This window comes from Castanea sativa, chromosome 5 (genome assembly GCF_040712315.1).
Source record: "Castanea sativa cultivar Marrone di Chiusa Pesio chromosome 5, ASM4071231v1".
Taxonomy (NCBI): Eukaryota; Viridiplantae; Streptophyta; class Magnoliopsida; order Fagales; family Fagaceae; genus Castanea; species Castanea sativa.
Window position 1 is genome coordinate 10244106 of NC_134017.1, and position 17589 is coordinate 10261694.

At 40.6% G+C, this 17589-nt stretch overlaps 1 protein-coding gene across 2 annotated transcripts; it reads left to right on the forward strand.

The window, feature by feature from the left end:
• The first annotated feature begins 4264 nt into the window (after positions 1 to 4264).
• On the forward strand, positions 4265 to 15997 carry LOC142637450 (glyoxylate/succinic semialdehyde reductase 2, chloroplastic). 2 transcript variants are annotated; one of them, XM_075811725.1, is made up of 12 exons: positions 4265 to 4596; positions 5398 to 5479; positions 5763 to 5828; positions 6462 to 6537; positions 6615 to 6670; positions 13563 to 13647; positions 13772 to 13832; positions 14144 to 14196; positions 14283 to 14353; positions 14455 to 14527; positions 15449 to 15553; positions 15628 to 15997. In XM_075811725.1, exons 1-12 carry the CDS (start codon positions 4407 to 4409, stop codon positions 15793 to 15795), a joined length of 1086 nt encoding a protein of 361 aa, XP_075667840.1. In that variant the 5' UTR covers positions 4265 to 4406; the 3' UTR covers positions 15796 to 15997. The 2 variants fall into 2 exon arrangements, with proteins under 2 accessions (XP_075667840.1, XP_075667839.1); XM_075811724.1 differs by having other exon boundaries at positions 4288 to 4596; positions 5401 to 5479.
• The last annotated feature ends 1592 nt before the right edge of the window (positions 15998 to 17589 follow it).

Here is a 17589-nt window from a genome sequence, read left to right on the forward strand (position 1 = left end):
CGGAAGGCGTCCAAAAAACTCATCCGAGGATGTCCAACAAGTAGCATCTACCAACCGATCAATCCGTGGCATTGGAAACGAATCTTTAGGACAGCCTTGTTCGATCTATAAAGTCCACACATACTCGCCACTTGCCGTTCTTTTTCTTAACAACAACAAGATGAGCCAACCATTCGGGTAGAAAACTTCTTTGATAGCCCCCGCCCTTTTTAATTTAAGAACCTCTTCCTTCAATGTACCCTCGAATGTTCTCGAGAAGATCGCCGAGGTGGCCGCCTCCTCGAACAATGGCAAGGATTGACGTTCAAACGATGACAAATGAAGTTCGCATCTACGCCCCGAGCCTCATAAATGGGTCCCACGCAAAGACATCTAAATTATCCTTCGAAATTTCAACAACTCCATCTTCTCTTGGTGTGGCAAACGTATGCCAACTTGGAAGAACCTCTCTCGGATCATCCGTTATTACAAATTTCTCTAACTCCTCACAAACAAACCCCTCATCTTCGTCCATCGCTCTGTGTGCCTCCGAGCCGTTAATTGCTATGACTCCCGGATGGGCAAGGTTGATGACTCAATTTCCCGATCGACGAAGCACCGCAAATCGATGCATTGCCTAGCCACTAACCGGCTGCCGAGGATTTCCTCAACATGCTCCCCCGAGGGGAATTTCACCTTAACATGTAAGGTAGAAGAGCCTCCCCAAAGCGTGCGCCCATGGCCTCGGCGAGGATGGCCGTATATGGAGAGTACGCGTCAACCACAATGAAATCTACCTCAACCGTTTCATGCGGGATTGAACGGTAAACGGATTCGTCCCTTCTAAGACAACGCCCTTCCTTCGAAGCTTATAAGTGGGGAATCGTAAGGAGTTAGATCTTCCAACTCCAACCTCGGCCCCTTTAAATAGATCGTGTACATGATATCCGCACCGCCGCCCCGATCTATCATCACCCTTCTCACATCATAATTCCTTATCCCGAGGGTAACTACAAGAGCATCGTCACGGGGCCGGATAGTCCCTACTTTATCCTCCTGAAAAACCCAAGACAGGTAAAGTGCTCCTAATCTCTTCGGCTCGCTACCCACATCCTCGGCCCTCGCGGATGGGAAACCGCCATAACCCTAGTGCGGACCCGAGCCGGTCCTACCAAAATCCGAAGATAACATTAATTGTTCCCAATGCTAGCCGAGATGAACCGTTCCTCCGGTTGCTCGAACCAACTTGACCGACCCGCCCAGCCGGGCCGACACAAGTGCGTCGCTTAACTTTCCCTCACCGACGAGTCGCTCAGATGGTTCCACAGGGTCCGACGCTTCTCGCAGCGTGGCCCACATCCCGATGGTACCGACAGAAAAGGTTTTGATTTCTTCTCGCAGGTCCCCCGCCATCTTGCCGGGCCATCTCGAAGAAGGGCTCTTTACGAACTTTTTCTAATAATCGATGCACTAGTTCTCGAATCACGCATTTACACCCCGAGGTGCCGCCGAGCCGGATCGTCCGAAGTAATCCCTCCTCGACTTATTGTTATGATATCCGTCCGACCCGAAATCCCTTCTCCCCCGCGGGATAACCTTCTCCTTTCCTTTCCCCGCCGTCGGCCGGTCTTCCTCTACCCTTTTATATTCATCAATACGATCCATAAGACGGCGTACGCTCGCGGACGGGCTTTTTTCGTCAAAGACTTTCTTAGGTCATGATCCGTAGGAAGACCCACCTTAAAGGTATTAAGCGCCACCTCATCAAAGTCGCCGTCTATTTCATTAAACATCTCCCCAAGATCGGCCGAGTATGCTTTCGTTGTCTCCCCTTCCTTCATGACCATGGATAGCAACGAGTCCAATGGCCGAGGGACTCTACTACACGTAATGAACCGCGAAGCAAATGCCCTAGTTAGCTCCCCAAAGGAGCCTACGGATCCCGATTCTGAGGCCGTTAAACCATCTCATAGCCACAGTCCCAAGTTGGAGGGGAAAACTTTACACATCGTAGTCTCGTTGTGAGAGTGCACTCGCCATCCTTTGGTTGAAGTGACTCACGTGCTCCACCGGATCAGTCCGGCCATTATAGATGGTAAAGGCGGGCCGGGTGAACCCTCCCGGGAAGCCTCCTCTCAATCCTCCGTGAAAACGGAGATTTAGAGAGTTGGTGCAACGCCCTACTCATGGTATCGTTGCCCAAGCCCCTAGAACGAAGCTTCTTACGCCCGCGGGGTTGGCCGGGTCGTCCTCCTCACCGCAGGATGTTGCGCCGGGGTGGGGGAACATGACCTTGAAGCGTACCCAAGTCCCCTATCCTTCTCTCGAGGAAGAACTAGACGAGGACGGGGAAACCTTACGTTTAGCACGGCGTAACTTCCTCTTCAAACGATTGATTTCCTTCTCGCATGGATTTAGAACCCTCATCGTGGGCGTGCTACCCCATCCACGAGTATGGCTAGCCCCCGGGTATTCCGTATGGACGCTTCCCTCACGATCCTTACGATGTTCAAGACGTTCGAAATGATCTTCCGGTTGTGATCCTTGTGACTCGCATGGTGAGAGCCTAAGCTCGCCATAATATCCCTACCTCTTCTAGACTAGATCCCCACTGTGACGGCGCCAATTGTAAGTGCACAATTGCACCCGGACCCAAGAACAAGTTATGGGCTCAGCTCCAATGAGCCTTAAACAATACGAATTTGTAGAAAGTGTGGGCTTTAAACCTAGGTTAGAAGTGTGCGTGGGGATTAAATGACAAACTAAAGATTGCCGCACTGGAAACAACAAGGAATAATGTAAGTAGGCCTCTCGATGTAAGCCGAGAGCTGTTCTTATATTATATCTCTCTCTTTGTCTTTTTTCTTTTTAGGTTACAAAAAGTTCCGTCCCCTTTCTGTTCTTTGTCTCTTCTTAAATACTCCTCTTTTTAATACTTTATACACGTGTTGCCCCAACTCCTCCCTTAGCCTAGATATTTCTTTTCTTAGTGCCTTTGAACAAGAAACTTAGAAGTTTCCCTTCCACTGCTCAAGTGTCACTTCCCCATTAATGCGGCCAGGATGGTAGAGGCCAGGTCTTTAATGTGGAGGTAGCAGCCTTTACCTTTGACATTTTTCCCACATCGTTGTTTCTAGGACATTCAAGGGTTCACAACCTTTAACCATAGGACTTGACCGTGTCATTCCCTAACCTATACCATGAAGTCCCGGTTCTCTCGGTGTCAAGCACGAGGAAAAGCATCCTCGGCTGGATCTTCGGATCCTCGGCTTATGGGCCGACCCGTAATACTAACAGGCCCTAAACCCAAGAGCAGGTCGGCCTTCCTTAGCATGACCCATCGGCCCATATTCTCATCAAGGTATCCTTACTCCCCACACTTATAATTTCTTAAAATGAGGATAGTGATTTCTTTTTGGAAATCGAGCGGATGATTTCAATTCTATAATATTAGAATTTAGAGGTGATATGCAATATGTTCCATTTAAACAAAGATTAGAAGTAAGATTAAAGTCTAAACTTTGGCGAGGTTTACAGGCCATGATATGTTCTATCTAATCTTTGTTTTAATTTCAAAAAAGATGTACAGTCTAAATACTAAACCCACATTAGGGGATGGTGATTTATTTTTATTTTTATTTTTAAAAAGTTAAGTTGATGGTTTCAATTCTATGATATTGGATGATATGCATAGTTTATCTAAACAAATAGTAGAACAAAGATTAAAGAGTCCATTTGGTTGGAGTGAAAACAAGAGGGATGGAGAATGGGAGAGAAAATTGTTTTAATTAATAACAAGTTAAAATTTCATTAGTTTGAGCTTTAAGACAAGGATATAAAAAAAATACATGTGATAATTCTACAATCAAATAATGATTTTTAGATAATTTTATATCTCATAAAATTAGATGATTAATGGAAATATAAAATGCCTAATTATTCTTTAAGTTGCTCTATGGACATAATAAATTTGTCATAATCCTTTCATAATAGTTAGCTGTCGGTCCTGGTAGGTCAAAATAAAATAACATAAAAAATATTATATTAAAACTAACTCACTTTAATTGAAAATAAGGGTGTTGTGACATTTTAATATGTCCCTAGATATTTCTTTTCATTTTAATACATTGAGTTCTTTTACGGCACAACAAAAAATTTTACAAAATTTTTTCAAGGTGTAAAAATAAAATAAAATTATGCTATGAAAATGCGATTTTTTCTTTTTGGTAGAAAAGATGTGAAATTTTATTGTACCTTTCTAAACCTCTTTATTTTTATTTTTTTTAGGAAACTCCTAAACTTTCTCCATACCCTCTTATCCTTTCCTTTATCCAAACGATTGTAAACTCAACTTAGTTTGCCAGCTTTGTCACAACCGCCAACCGTTGGAAGTTGGAACTCACAGACCAAAAGTAAAAGTGGTGGTCATGAGCTGCTTGGTCAAGAGCAATTACAGTCACCAATTATCTTCAACAGCCATGGCCATGTGCTCAAGCTTTTGCCCTCAGATTCCAAACCAGTTAAGAGCAAGACCCATTTGCCCTTTCCCCACAAAACCACAATTTACTCTATCTGTCAAAGCTTTCTCTTCTGAGACATCCAATGCTTCATCTAAAGGTATTTTCTTTATCTATCTTCATGCTTCTTTGATGGGTATTCTCATTTTTCTCTTAAATTTTTGTCTCTCCCTGGAGCTAATAGAACAATAGGTTTGGATTTCGGATAAAATAGAATGGTGAAAGAGAATACATGTGGCGAATACTGATTAATTTGATGAGGAGACATAGCTGGTTATTGTTGTTGTTTTGAGTTGTAACAACCAAAATGCCTAAATGTTGCTATGATTGTGATATGAAGAAGCTGTTTTTACTTTGGTAGTTAAAAATGAATGACATGAATAAGGTGGTTGGAGAGGAAGCGAGATAAGAATTTCAGTGTCTAATTTGGTTCTGTTTTGTCTTTAATGAAGTCTAGAAAAATCTTTTCAAGTTACTTAATTAAGGAGACGGTTGAATTATCTATGCACAAAACACTATTAAGAAATGAACGATTACAATTGATTACAGTTGTAATGCATTATGCTCAGCAATAGTGGATGTAGTCATGTAGTGTGATGATCTTGTAGATAGTTGTGGGCATAGTGGTGAGGCAATGGTAATTACAAGTTAGCGAGGTGGCAGTTACATTGCTATTGTTGATGAAATATATGGAAAATCTTTCACTTTTTTGTTCATTTTATTTGAAAAAAGAAGCTTATCAAATGCAATGTTCTGTGTCATTCATGCTTTCTTTGTAGCATGGTGCTTTGATCTAGACCCCATTTAGTTTAATTAGACGTCATCTTCCTTGTTCATGGTTTGTAATGGCCACTACATGTGGTGCTATCTCACTTATCCAATTATGATCATCAATTTGCAGCAGATGGATTGTCAGCCCGGATTGGCTTTCTAGGTCTGGGAATAATGGGTTCTCCAATGGCACAAAACCTTATAAAAGCTGGGTATGATTAAAAATTTTCCTAATTATTAGAGAGAAGCAGCTGTGCAGCACATGAGACCATTTTTATTTTACTTTATTTCTTATGATTGAATTCATTGAAATATTTATTACGTTAAAAAAATAGGGACAAAACCTTTTTGAATTGAATTATATCCTAATAATTTTCTAGGAAATTTTTTGTGACTATAAATATTAATAGGGTGAAATGGTTATCCATTAATATGAGATACATTGATCTCAATATTTATTCTCTGGATTTTAATCCACTTATTGGCGTGTTACAGGTGTGATGTGACTGTTTGGAATAGGACCAAGATCAAATGTGATCCCCTTATCAGCTTAGGTGCAAAGTAAGTAGGTGTTAGGCTTCCAAATTAATTTTCCTTGCATTTCCACATTATTTTGCAATACCCTCAGCATTGATGATCCAAATGTTGACATAATTTGGATTATATTCTTAAGGCTTTCAGCTTTCACCATGACACACTATTGGTCTGCCAAAGGACTGGGTTATACCCATTACGTGAATTGTTGGCAGGTCCAATGGCTCAGCCCTCCAAAGTCTGTATTCGCCAATGGGAATATTGGCTTTCACCTAATGGGGCTGGAACATTGTTGTTTATCCATGAACCTGGGGCTTTGTGTACTGTAGTAATTACCTCTATATGCTAAAGTCAAAGAAACAGACAAATCCACAGCGGGTAGAAATTTCATCCATCTTATAGTTTGTACACGTGTAAATCTTGACATGCTCAATATTTGAACACTATCTATGAAAAGGAGCTTTTGAGGGTGCATCATATGTATTCTATAGTAGTGAATTGATTCATGAAGATGCTTGTCTGGCTTGTCACTTTATCTACTGGGAACTAGTTTCTCATTGAATTTTTGCTGGTGCTTTCTTCTGTAGCTTCATTAAGCCCATAGTGAGAGGCTCCAATATGGGAAATATTTGTTATCATGGTAGTTGTTCTTCTATGCAGATATAAATCCTCCCCTCAGGAAGTAGCTGCTTCTTGTGATGTCACATTTGCTATGCTAGCTAATCCTGAAAGTGCAGTGCGTATGTTTCATTTAGATTTTATCTTTTTTACACAGCTATCCTAGTATAGCAACTTATTGCTTCTGTTTTTCAGTTGGAGGTTGCTTGTGGGGAGCACGGGGCTGCAAGTGGAATGAGCTCAGGCAAAGGGTACTACTACTACTACCTCTTTGTGTTCCCTCCTACTACTACTACTACCACTTTGTGTTCCCTTATGGTAATATGTTTTCAAACCATGATATATCAGTCATTGCTTTTAAAACTGTTGGTGCGGACACGAGATATAGGCCCCCAATTATACACATGTATGGGAGGAAGAGCAAAAAGAAGATGGCCCAACCTGTGGCCTTATGGATGGAGCCTATTAGTTATTGGGCTTGAGATTAAGCAAGCCCGAACATTTAATAATTAGGGTTTTGTGCTGTTAGGGTTTTGTGTTGTTAGCTATTTAAACATTTTTTTGATTATTGTAACACAGCTTTGGAGAAATATAAAAAACACGTTTGTTTTCTTTTACACTGGTGCCGACTCCAGTTGCCCTTAGGTGCTGACTCCTAGGGTTTATCCTATCAATTTTCTGTCCTATTACACTATTGTGGTTGTCCTACGTCAGTTTTGGTATCAGAGCAGACTTTCGGTCCATTCAACACAACCGTAGACAACCACGTTAAAGTAAAACCATCAAAAACAAAAGAGCAAGCCAACAATGACAGTACCTTTCAAGTTTTTGCCCCATGAGATTTTAAACAAGCCCAAGCCAGCCCCTGCAATCTGTGTATTCCCCGAAGCCCCACATGAGTTTCTCACCCCCAAACCAACAGAGAAGCCAACGGCGCCTCCCAAGCCGGTGACCACCATTCGTGCCCGCCTCTGATCTCAACACCCACAAAATCAACAAAAAAAAAAAAAAAAAAAAGAAGAAGCAGAGACCCACGGACCCAGCCGCCAGCCGCCGCGAAACCCAGCGCTTCACCAACCGCCGCGAAGCCCAGCCGTCATCACTGCTGAGGACTTCGACCACCGCCGATGCCAAGGCCAAGACGAGCAGCCTCCAGTTCCGCCGACAACTCCGGCGATTCCAGCCGCTGCCTCCGTCGATGGCTCCACCGTTTCTTTTTCTTTCCCTTTTAGTTCCTTTTTTGTTTCTAGCAGCTTCCTTAGTTCAATGTTTATGTTTGGGAGTTGGGTTAGCAGACTCTTGATTTAAGCTACAGTTATTTTATTGTATTTCAAAAAAAAAAAAAAAAAAGACACTGTTGCTGTGACAGCCCATTGCTTGTATTGGGCTTTAATTGTTCTCACAGGTTCCTCAGTCCAAGTCAATTCGTTACTTGAAGAGCAGACCGTGGCTACCTAATGCAATACGTGGAGCCACTGACTAGGGTACAATTCTGACTCCATTTTTTTTTTTTTGTGGATTCAATTTTATCTCATTAAAAAAATATTATCTTTATGTTTTTTATGTGCATATCCCACCATACTCCATTATCCTATCCAATTTGTGCTCAAATAAATCGTTTTACTGTTTGTGTCCTCTTTTAGTACCCACTCTAAAATTCCAAAAAAAAACCAATTTCTTTGAAATATCTGATTCTTATTATTAATTGTGGAGCTTCTTGGAATTTGACGTTTATTTGGGCTATCTTTTAATATTGTGAACATTGTCACTATTTGTCTGCAATTCCTTCCTTTGATTCATCGATCTAGTCTCTACATGCACTCTTGTTTGACCTTTAATTTTACATTGAGAATTGATTACTTGAATTTTTGGGAATCTCAACTGCATTCATAAATACTGTGTTGCATGCATCTACGTAGTTGTCGCGTCATGTCAAACCCTGAACTTCAATCCACTTCCGAATCTAGGCCCTCTTTAGAGCAAACCATAGGAGATCTAGCTAAGAGTGTCCGTGATTTGCTGGATAGGGTAGAGTGAATTGAAACATCTCAAAGAGAGACCACTAACCATGAAGGAGATAACATGCATGGGCAAAATAACAATGGTCACTTTAATAGGGCTCCACACTTTGAACATGATCACTATAATCACTATGGTCCTAGAGATTATGATGATAGGATGTCTAAGGAAAGGATAGAAGCACCCACCTTTGATGGCTGCCTAGACCCATGGGTTTTTACTGATTGGTTACGTCAAATGGAGAAATTCTTTGACTATTACCATTGGGCTGAGAATAGGAAAGTGAGGTATGCTAGGATGAAGTTAATTGGGAGAGCTAATCTTTTCTGGGAGGACCTTGAGGAAACCCTTAGGCGACGACGTGAGCCCCCCATTATTGATTGGATGGAGATGAAGGACGCCCTCTCGAGGAATTATCTTCCTCCAACTTATAGGAGCTCCCTCCTTGAGGAATGGGATCGCCTAAGACAAGGCACTGCTCCTGTGACCGAATACATAGAGAAATTCAAGGAATTCCAGAGGCGAATTCGAATCGTTGAGGAAGAGGTTGTCACACTCAATAGGTTCAAGAAAGGTTTAATTGCTAACCTATTAGGCGAGATTATCACCCGAGGAGTCACCACCTTAAGAGAAGCCTATGACCTTGCTAGCAATTGTGAGTTAGCATCCAAATCTATCTTTTGGCGACGTTCTGAGCTTCGAAGCATTCCTCCCAACCCTCAACCTTTTGGTAGCAAACCTAAACTTGCCTTACCCCCTAAGGTCAACCCCAATAGCATCCCGAAACAAAAAGAGGACAAGGGAAAATGTGTGATCAATGAGCCCTCAAGATTAGGCTCTCGCCTCCAATGCTTCAAATGCAATGGAATTGGAGATGTCGCAGCTAGATGTCCTTCTAGGACCCTTGTCATTCAAGAGGATGATGAAAAGGTAGAAAATGTTGAAGAGCTAGTGTATGACCCAAATGCTGAAGAAGTCCAAAATGTTGAGGCCGAATGGGAAGATGATCCCAGCTATCTCACGTGCATTAGAGCCATCTCCCCTCAGGTTGATGATTCCAAGGCTGTTTTTGGTGTCCCTAGAGTGAATGTGGTAAAGTGTGCTTTGACAAAACAAAGAGAAACTGATGATTGGCGAAGAAGTGCCATCTTCTAGACTTACACTAAGTGTGGAGATAAAACGTGCAAGGTTATTATAGATAGTGGGAGTTGCATTAATGCGGTGTCCTCTAACGTTGTTTCCCGCCTAGGCTTGAAATTGATCCCACACCCTAACCCATATAAAGTTTCTTGGGTGGATACTTCCTCCATAGCCATAAAAGAAAGATGTGTTGTCCCACTTCAATTCCTCACCTACAAGGTAGAAATATGGTGTGACGTAATTCCCATGGATGTAGGGCATATTATCTTAGGTAGACCTTGGCTTTATGATTTGGATGTTACCCTTCATAGGCGATCCAATTCTTGTTCATTTATGTTTGGAGGCAAGAAGATTGTGCTTAATCCCTTGAAACCCAAGCCAATCGACATGAGCAAGAAGCCAAAAGTACCGAAGGCAAAAGGTCTGAACATCATAAGCCCAAAGGCATTTGAAAGGGTAGCAGTTTAGGAATCCATTGTGTTTGTCTTAGTTGCTAGGGAGCTTCATGGAGAGACCTGTGAGGAGCAACCTGAAGAAGTGAGATCCGTGCTCCAAGAATTTAAGGATGTTTTCCCTGAGGAACTCCCCCATCATTTACCACCCATGCGTGATATCCAACACGCCATAGATTTTGTGCCCGGAGCGACCCTACCTAACTTGCCCCATTATAGGATGAGCCATGCAGAACATGCCAAGTTGCAAAGGCAAGTAGAAGAACTACTGAGGAAGGGTTTTGTTTGTGAGAGCATGAGCCCTTGTGCAGTCCCTGCACTCTTTAACTTCAAAGAAAGATGGGACTTGGAGGATGTGTGTTGATAGTCGTGCCATCAACAAGATCACTGTGAAGTATCGTTTTCCTATCCCTTGGTTGGATGACATGTTGGATATGATGGCTGGAGCAACGATCTTCTCCAAGATAGATTTGAAAAGTGGCTATCATCAAATTAGGGTTCGTCCTAGTGATGAGTGGAAAACTGCCTTCAAGACGAAAGATGGCTTATATGAGTGGATGGTTATGCCTTTTGGATTGTCCAATGCTCCTAGTACCTTTATGAGAGTAATGACTCAAGTGCTTAAGCCTTTTATGGGAAAATTCCTGGTTGTGTACTTTGATGATATCCTCATTTATAGTAAGTCTAGGGAGCAACACTTAGACCACCTAACTCAAGTTTGTGCAACCCTTAGGAAGGAGAGTTTATATGGTAACCTCAAGAAGTGCTCTTTCTTTACAGATAAAGTTGTCTTCCTAGGTTTCATAGTGTCACCTGAAGGAGTTTCTGCCGACCCCAGAAGGTTCAAGCCATTATGGATTGGCCCAAGCCTAAAACTATACATGAGGTTTGAAGCTTTCATGGGCTCGCTTCCTTTTATCGCCGATTCATCAAAGGATTTAGTACTATTATGTCCCCCATCACTAATTGCTTGAAACATGGGGAGTTTATTTGGACAAAAGCTGGAACTAAGGCCTTTAAGGAGGTGAAACAGAAGATGACTGAGGCACCTGTCATACGTCTCCCTGATTTCACCAAGCCTTTTGAAGTGGAGTGTGATGCCTCAGGTATTGGCATAGGGGGAGTACTTAGTCAAGAGCGCCACCCAATTGCCTTTTTCAGTGAGAAGTTGAATGATGCGAAGCAAAAGTATTCCACATATGACAAAGAATTTTATGCCATTGTACGATCTCTTTGGCATTGGCGCCATTACTTGTTGTCTCGAGAGTTTATTATCTACTCTGATCATGAAGCTTTGCGCTATCTCAATTCCCAAAAAAAGCTAAATTTTAGGCACGGTAGTTGGGTTGAATTTCTGCAACGCTACTACTTTGTGGTAAAACATAGAGCGGGAGTTGAGAATAAGGCTGCTGATGCACTGAGTCGAAGAGTGTTTTTGCTATCAGTCATGAGTGTTAAGGTCACTGGGTTTGAACGACTTAAGGATGACTATCAGTCATGCCAAGATTTTGGGGAGCTCTACACTAGCCTAAGTAATGCTTCACATCCCGTCTTGGATGATTATACCCTTCAAGATGGTTACTTGTTCAAAGCCAACAAGTTGTGTATCCCTCGGTCGTCAGTGAGAGATTTCCTAGTTTGGGAGATACATGCAGGAGGCCTTGCAGGTCAATTTGGCCGAGATAAGACAATTGAGGAAGTGGAACGTCAATTCTATTGGCCTGGTCTTAAAAGGGGCGTCGCCAAGATAGTTGGTTAGTGTCGTACATGTCAACTAGCCAAGCATCGCAAGCAAAACACTAGTCTGTACACACCTTTACCCGTGCCCGATCGCCCGTGGCAGGACGTGAGTATGGACTTTGTGCTAGGTTTGCCCCGCACTTTAGGAAGCATGATTCTATCCTAGTAGTTTATGATCGCTTCTCTAAGATGGCTCATTTCCTACCATGTTCTAAGACTTCTGATGCTTCTAAAATTGCAAAGCTTTACTTTGATGAGATTGTCAAGCTTTATGGTCTCCCCAAAACCATAGTGTCTGATAGGGATGTTCGCTTCATGAGTTATTTTTGGAAGACCTTGTGGCATTTAGTAGGCACCAAATTGAAATTTTCCACGGCATTTCATCCTCAAACTGATGGTCAAACTGAGGTGATTAATCGTAGCCTAGGAAACCTTCTTCGGTGTCTAGTGGGTGAAGCCAATCGGAATTGGGATTCAATTCTTCCTATAGCCCAACTTGCATATAATAGCTCTGTCAATAGGTCTATAGGCGTTAGTCCTTTTGAGGTTGTGCATGGATATACACCTAGGAAGCCCTTAGATCTTTTGCCCATGTCCCCACATGTTAGGATTTCTGAATCTGCTGAGGCATTCGCACGACATGTTCATGATTTGCATACTGAGATTCACAAAAAAATTCAGGTAAGTAATTCTCAATATAAAATTCATGCTGATACTCATCAGCGTCATGCAGAGTTTCAGGTAGGAGATTATGTCATGATTCGGATCCGACCTGAACGGTTTCCCTCTGGGACCGTTAAGAAATTGCAGGCTCGTAGTGCTGGTCCGTTCAAGGTATTGGAACGAATGGGCCCAAATGCATATGTCATTGACCTTCCTCATGATTATGGTATTAGCTCCTCCTTTAATATTGAGGATCTAGTTGCTTATAAAAGCCCTACTGCTATTCCTGATACTCCTTTTGATGAGCCTTTGCTTAATCCTATTGATACCCCTATGCCTACCCCTTTACCCTTAAATTTGCCCTATGCACATAAAGAATCTATTGATGCTATTTTAGATGAGCAAATTGTTTCTACCAGGGATGGAGGAGTTCACCGTTTCCTAGTTCGGTGGCGCGGGCGACCAAATTCTGATTGCACATGGATTACTAGAGATGAGCTACAGCGACTGGATCCTGACTTACTGGAGTACTATCAAAGCTCTTCAGATTTCCACTCGACGGGGTCGAGTTCCTCTCACCCGGAGGGAGTTGGTGCGGACACGAGATATAGGCCCCCAATTATACACACGTATGGGAGGAAGAGCAAAAAGAAGACGGCCCAACCTGTGGCCTTATGGATGGAGCCTATTAGTTATTGGGCTTGAGATTAAGCAAGCCCGAACATTTAATAATTAGGGTTTTGTGTTGTTAGCTATTTAAACATTTTTTTGATTATTGTAACACAGCTTTGGAGAAATATAAAAAAAACGTTTGTTTTCTTTTACACTGGTATCGACTCCAGTTGCCCTTAGGTGCTGACTTCTAGGGTTTATCCTATCAATTTTCTGTCATATTACACTATTGTGGTTGTCCTACGTCAACTGTTCTAGAAGGCATAGGTAAACTAGAATGCTCTCAAATGCTCGTGTTTGACTTGCTATTGGCATCCATGTTATTTAGTTTACATTTAAGAATCTATGTTATACACACAAGTTTCTACACCATTGACCTTTGGTTTTCCCTAACTGTATGCTTGTTCTTCCCAAGCTGCTCAACAGCATGTATGATACCATTGATTGGCATTGACAGGTATGTAGATGTTTCAACAGTTGATGGTGCCACTTCTACATTGATTAGTGGACGTATTAATGCTACTGGGGCATCATTTTTGGAGGTGAGTTTTTTTCTGGTTTCATTTCAAATATGATGTATAAACACTGTGTCCTTGCTGCATGCTCTTCAAGGACATGACGATAGTGTTTAATGAAATTTTATTGAGCTTGGTATATTTTCTACAGGCTCCAGTTTCAGGATCCAAAAAGCCTGCAGAAGATGGGCAACTGATATTTCTTACAGCAGGTAGGTCAGTATGTATTTATTTATTTATTGAATTCACTGTTGGATACCAGACTTAAGGCTGTTACCCTATCTAATACATATGTCACACCTAATTACCAAATTCCAAAATTATGGAACTTTTATTTTATTATTGATGTATCTGCAAATTGAATTTTTTATGTGATCATATAATATGTCTGCTTCAAATTTCTATACCATCCTTGTTTTATCCATTGTTTAGAATATAACCTTTCGTACACTTTCAAAATCTGTCATGCGACATATTGTAGGGGGCCTAACAGAAATAAACCATCAGATGCTTTTGTTTTCAGGTGACAAATCTCTGTATGAATTGGTTGCTCCGCTTTTAGACATCATGGGGAAGGTATTATCCCTTTTTTGATATATGCTGTTAATCTAGTATTCTTATTACCATATTTTATTCAGTCTGAGAATTTATGCATTTTCCAGTCAAGGTTTTTCCTTGGGGATGTTGGGAATGGAGCAGCAATGAAACTAGTTGTGAATATGATCATGGGAAGGTTCTACAGAATTTTAATTCCACTTAAAATTCCTTTTATCATGTGCTTGTTTTTTTTATGATAGTGAAATGTTTCTTTTTTCATGTTCAAACAATGTGTAGTATGATGGCATCGTTTTCTGAAGGATTGCTTCTCAGTGAGAAAGTAGGACTGGATCCAAGTGTACTAGTAGAGGTACAATTCAAACCATTCATACCTTGCTGAATTATTCACTATATGCCACCTTCAATAAAACTCCACATAAATTGATTGGATTTCGGCTTTTTTTCTTTCATTGTAATTGTAATAATTTAAGCATATGCAGATTTAGGTTGCAGAATAGTTGAACACAGGCTGCCAGGTAGTTCTTGCTAGTTGAGTGTGGCTTGAAGGATAACATGTTGGATCATGATAGGATCTCACATACAGGACTTTTCTATTGTGTTTCAGTCATTTGTTTAACCCATTTCAGTGTCTCCACCCATCACTTTGGGCACTGAAGTAAATTCTCCTAATCAATACATTAACCTGATATGCATGGTGGAAATTTTTAAGAAGTCTAATAATTTTGATGCCTTTTTTCAGAAAAGTAAATAAACAAATAAATGTAATCGAGTTTCCCTTTATGTCTTGCTATATGGTCCAAAAGAAGATAAATCTACACGATTTCAATGAGGGAAAGCCTGATGTGTTGTTGAAAAAGAATTAAATTTGGTTGCACAATGTTTTATTTTTCATACTAAGAATCTATACATATCAATAGTCCAAGAGTCTCTCCTATTTGCCGGGCAATTTTTCCTTCTGGGTGTGGACAAAGAGTGCCAGGGTTTTGTAGACAAACAAGTTAGGACTTTTTGCATTATTTAATATCTCAATGAGTCTTGGCGTTGGATGAGAGTCTATAAATGAAAACTCCGACCTTTTTCCAAATTCCAATTCTCTTTGGCACAATGATTTGCCATCAGCCTTTATAGGAGACATTACTCCTTGGTGATGTATTCTTTTCTTTTCTTTTCTTACATGAACCTGCTTGTCCAATTAAAAAAAAAATTTCTGTTCCAAAAGAAAGTGGTCATGAATTTTCTTTAATATCTTTTCATCTCTATGGAATTGCAGGTTGTCTCACAGGGTGCCATTAGTTCACCAATGTACTCAACCAAAGGTCCATCAATGATCCAATCCACATATCCAACCGCATTTCCTTTAAAGCATCAACAAAAGGTTTGTAATTTTACTACTGTCAGTATCACATTGACAACTTTAGTGATCTAATCAAGACGTTAAAATGGTGGCAGGACCTGAGGCTTGCTCTGGGACTAGCAGAATCTGTTTCCCAGCCTACTCCAATTGCAGCAGCTGCAAATGAACTATATAAGGTTGCAAAATCTCATGGCCTTAGTGACCAAGACTTCTCAGCAGTTATTGAAGCATTGAAAGCTAAATTGCAAAACCCACCAAGATAGAAGAATTCATCTTATAGGAGAGAATAAATATGAGTATGGCCTTTGATATTGTAATTGGGTTGGGCTCTCTAATTACCATCAGTTTGAGGTTTTTGTTCATTTTGTTTTATAGCAGGTTATTAAACAGACTCATTTTACAAGACAACCCACCTGCTTTTAGATCCTAAAAATCAGACTGAGTTTTAAAGTTTTCTTTACTTTCTGTCACTGGCTCTAAATAACAATGCAATTCAATTCCTTGCACGAAATATGTTCCTCACCAAATTAATAATTATGCATATGGAATACAATTCCAGCTCATAAAATCAAACCCACTTTCTAATTTTGGTCAGTTAATTGGGAAAATGAATCCTATTTCACAACCACTTAAAAAGTACCAAGAATTCTCTGCTTGTTTGTACACGTTTTCTCTTTGTTTTTAAAGCTTTAAGTTACATACACGTTTCCTCTTTAATACTTGGTCATACATGATTGTATTGAATCCTTTTCTAGAGACTAGTTAAATAATCTCTTTCAAGTGGCTGTAGAACAATTAAAGAGATTCTATAAAAGAAACAAGGGTAATGCTTCGAGTGGTAACATGCTAATATGCTATGCTATGGGACCATATACCCACTTACATAGGGTCAAATCACTATGTTAGAAATATTTGAACAACAAACTCTTCAATCTCATAAATATTAATATCAAATCCCATCCATTAAATCGTACTCTTGAACAATACAATATATTAGAAATTAGATTTTACATCAATTAAATTCTATTTAATACTCAACTGTCTGCACATAAATATCAATAAAAGCCTACACTTCTATGGTTCTATCTAAAATTTATAGTTTGGATTCAATGAATCAAGTTTATTTCTCTTCTAAAGTTGCATTACAACTCTTTCTTAATTTGTAATTTTTATATATAATTGATGTCTTCACTTCCCAACTAACTGTATTTATGATCTTTTTGACTTGGTGTCTATATTCTCTAGATGAGAACATGAAGAAGTTAACTAAAGTAAGAGATGGGAAAGAATTGTCTGGAGTTGTCATAATAAAACAAATTAAAAGCCCATACAAGTGTAGGCTAAGAGCTTTGACACTACCTCAAGCCACCATTGGCACCTCGACCACCACCACCGGCGTATATACCTTAACCACCACCACCACGTCCTTGAGGAAACCCAGGCCACACTCCACTCCCCTAGTAATCAAATGCCAATTTTAAAATAGTATATGCATTTAATATTTTGGTTCGCTTGGAAGATTACAACCACACCTCTAGGGAATGTGAGGTATTACCAATACGGGAATGCAAAGATTATAAGGACACATTTGGTACATTGAATCCTGATTATGATAGGTGTGAGGGGACAAAGATCAAAGGTAGTTAATGGAGGCAATTAGAGTAATTCCGAAGAGGGGAACTAAACGGAGAGGACTTGTTTAACTAGTAAGGAGTTTGAGATGATGCTATTGTTGACTTTGCTGAGGGTGCCTACTTGACCTCTGGAAGGTCGAGACTTTGGAATGAAGGTAACACTGTCCGACCCTCGGGGAGACAAAGGTAATTTGGTTTTAAACAAGGAAGAAAAGAAAAAGGAAGGACAAGGAAGCCATTCCCTCCGCATTAAATGTACTTCAACCATTTAACTGATCACATTAATGGAAAAATGACCATGAACAATGTTCATGACAGCTTATATTTTGTTGTAGAAGCCTTCTAACAAGGTCTTGATGGGACAAGTATCAAGAGAATTTGATCTCAACCCTCCAAATGTAAGATTCAAATGCAACCTTGCAA

Coding starts and splice junctions, on each gene's coding strand:
- LOC142637450 (XM_075811725.1), top strand. CDS start 4,407: ATGAGCTGCTTGGTCAAGAGCAATTACAGTCACCAATTATCTTCAACA. Junction 14,354..14,454: donor GTGAATATGATCATGGGAAG/GTTCTACAGAAT, acceptor AACAATGTGTAG/TATGATGGCATCGTTTTCTG. Junction 15,554..15,627: donor CTTTAAAGCATCAACAAAAG/GTTTGTAATTTT, acceptor AAATGGTGGCAG/GACCTGAGGCTTGCTCTGGG.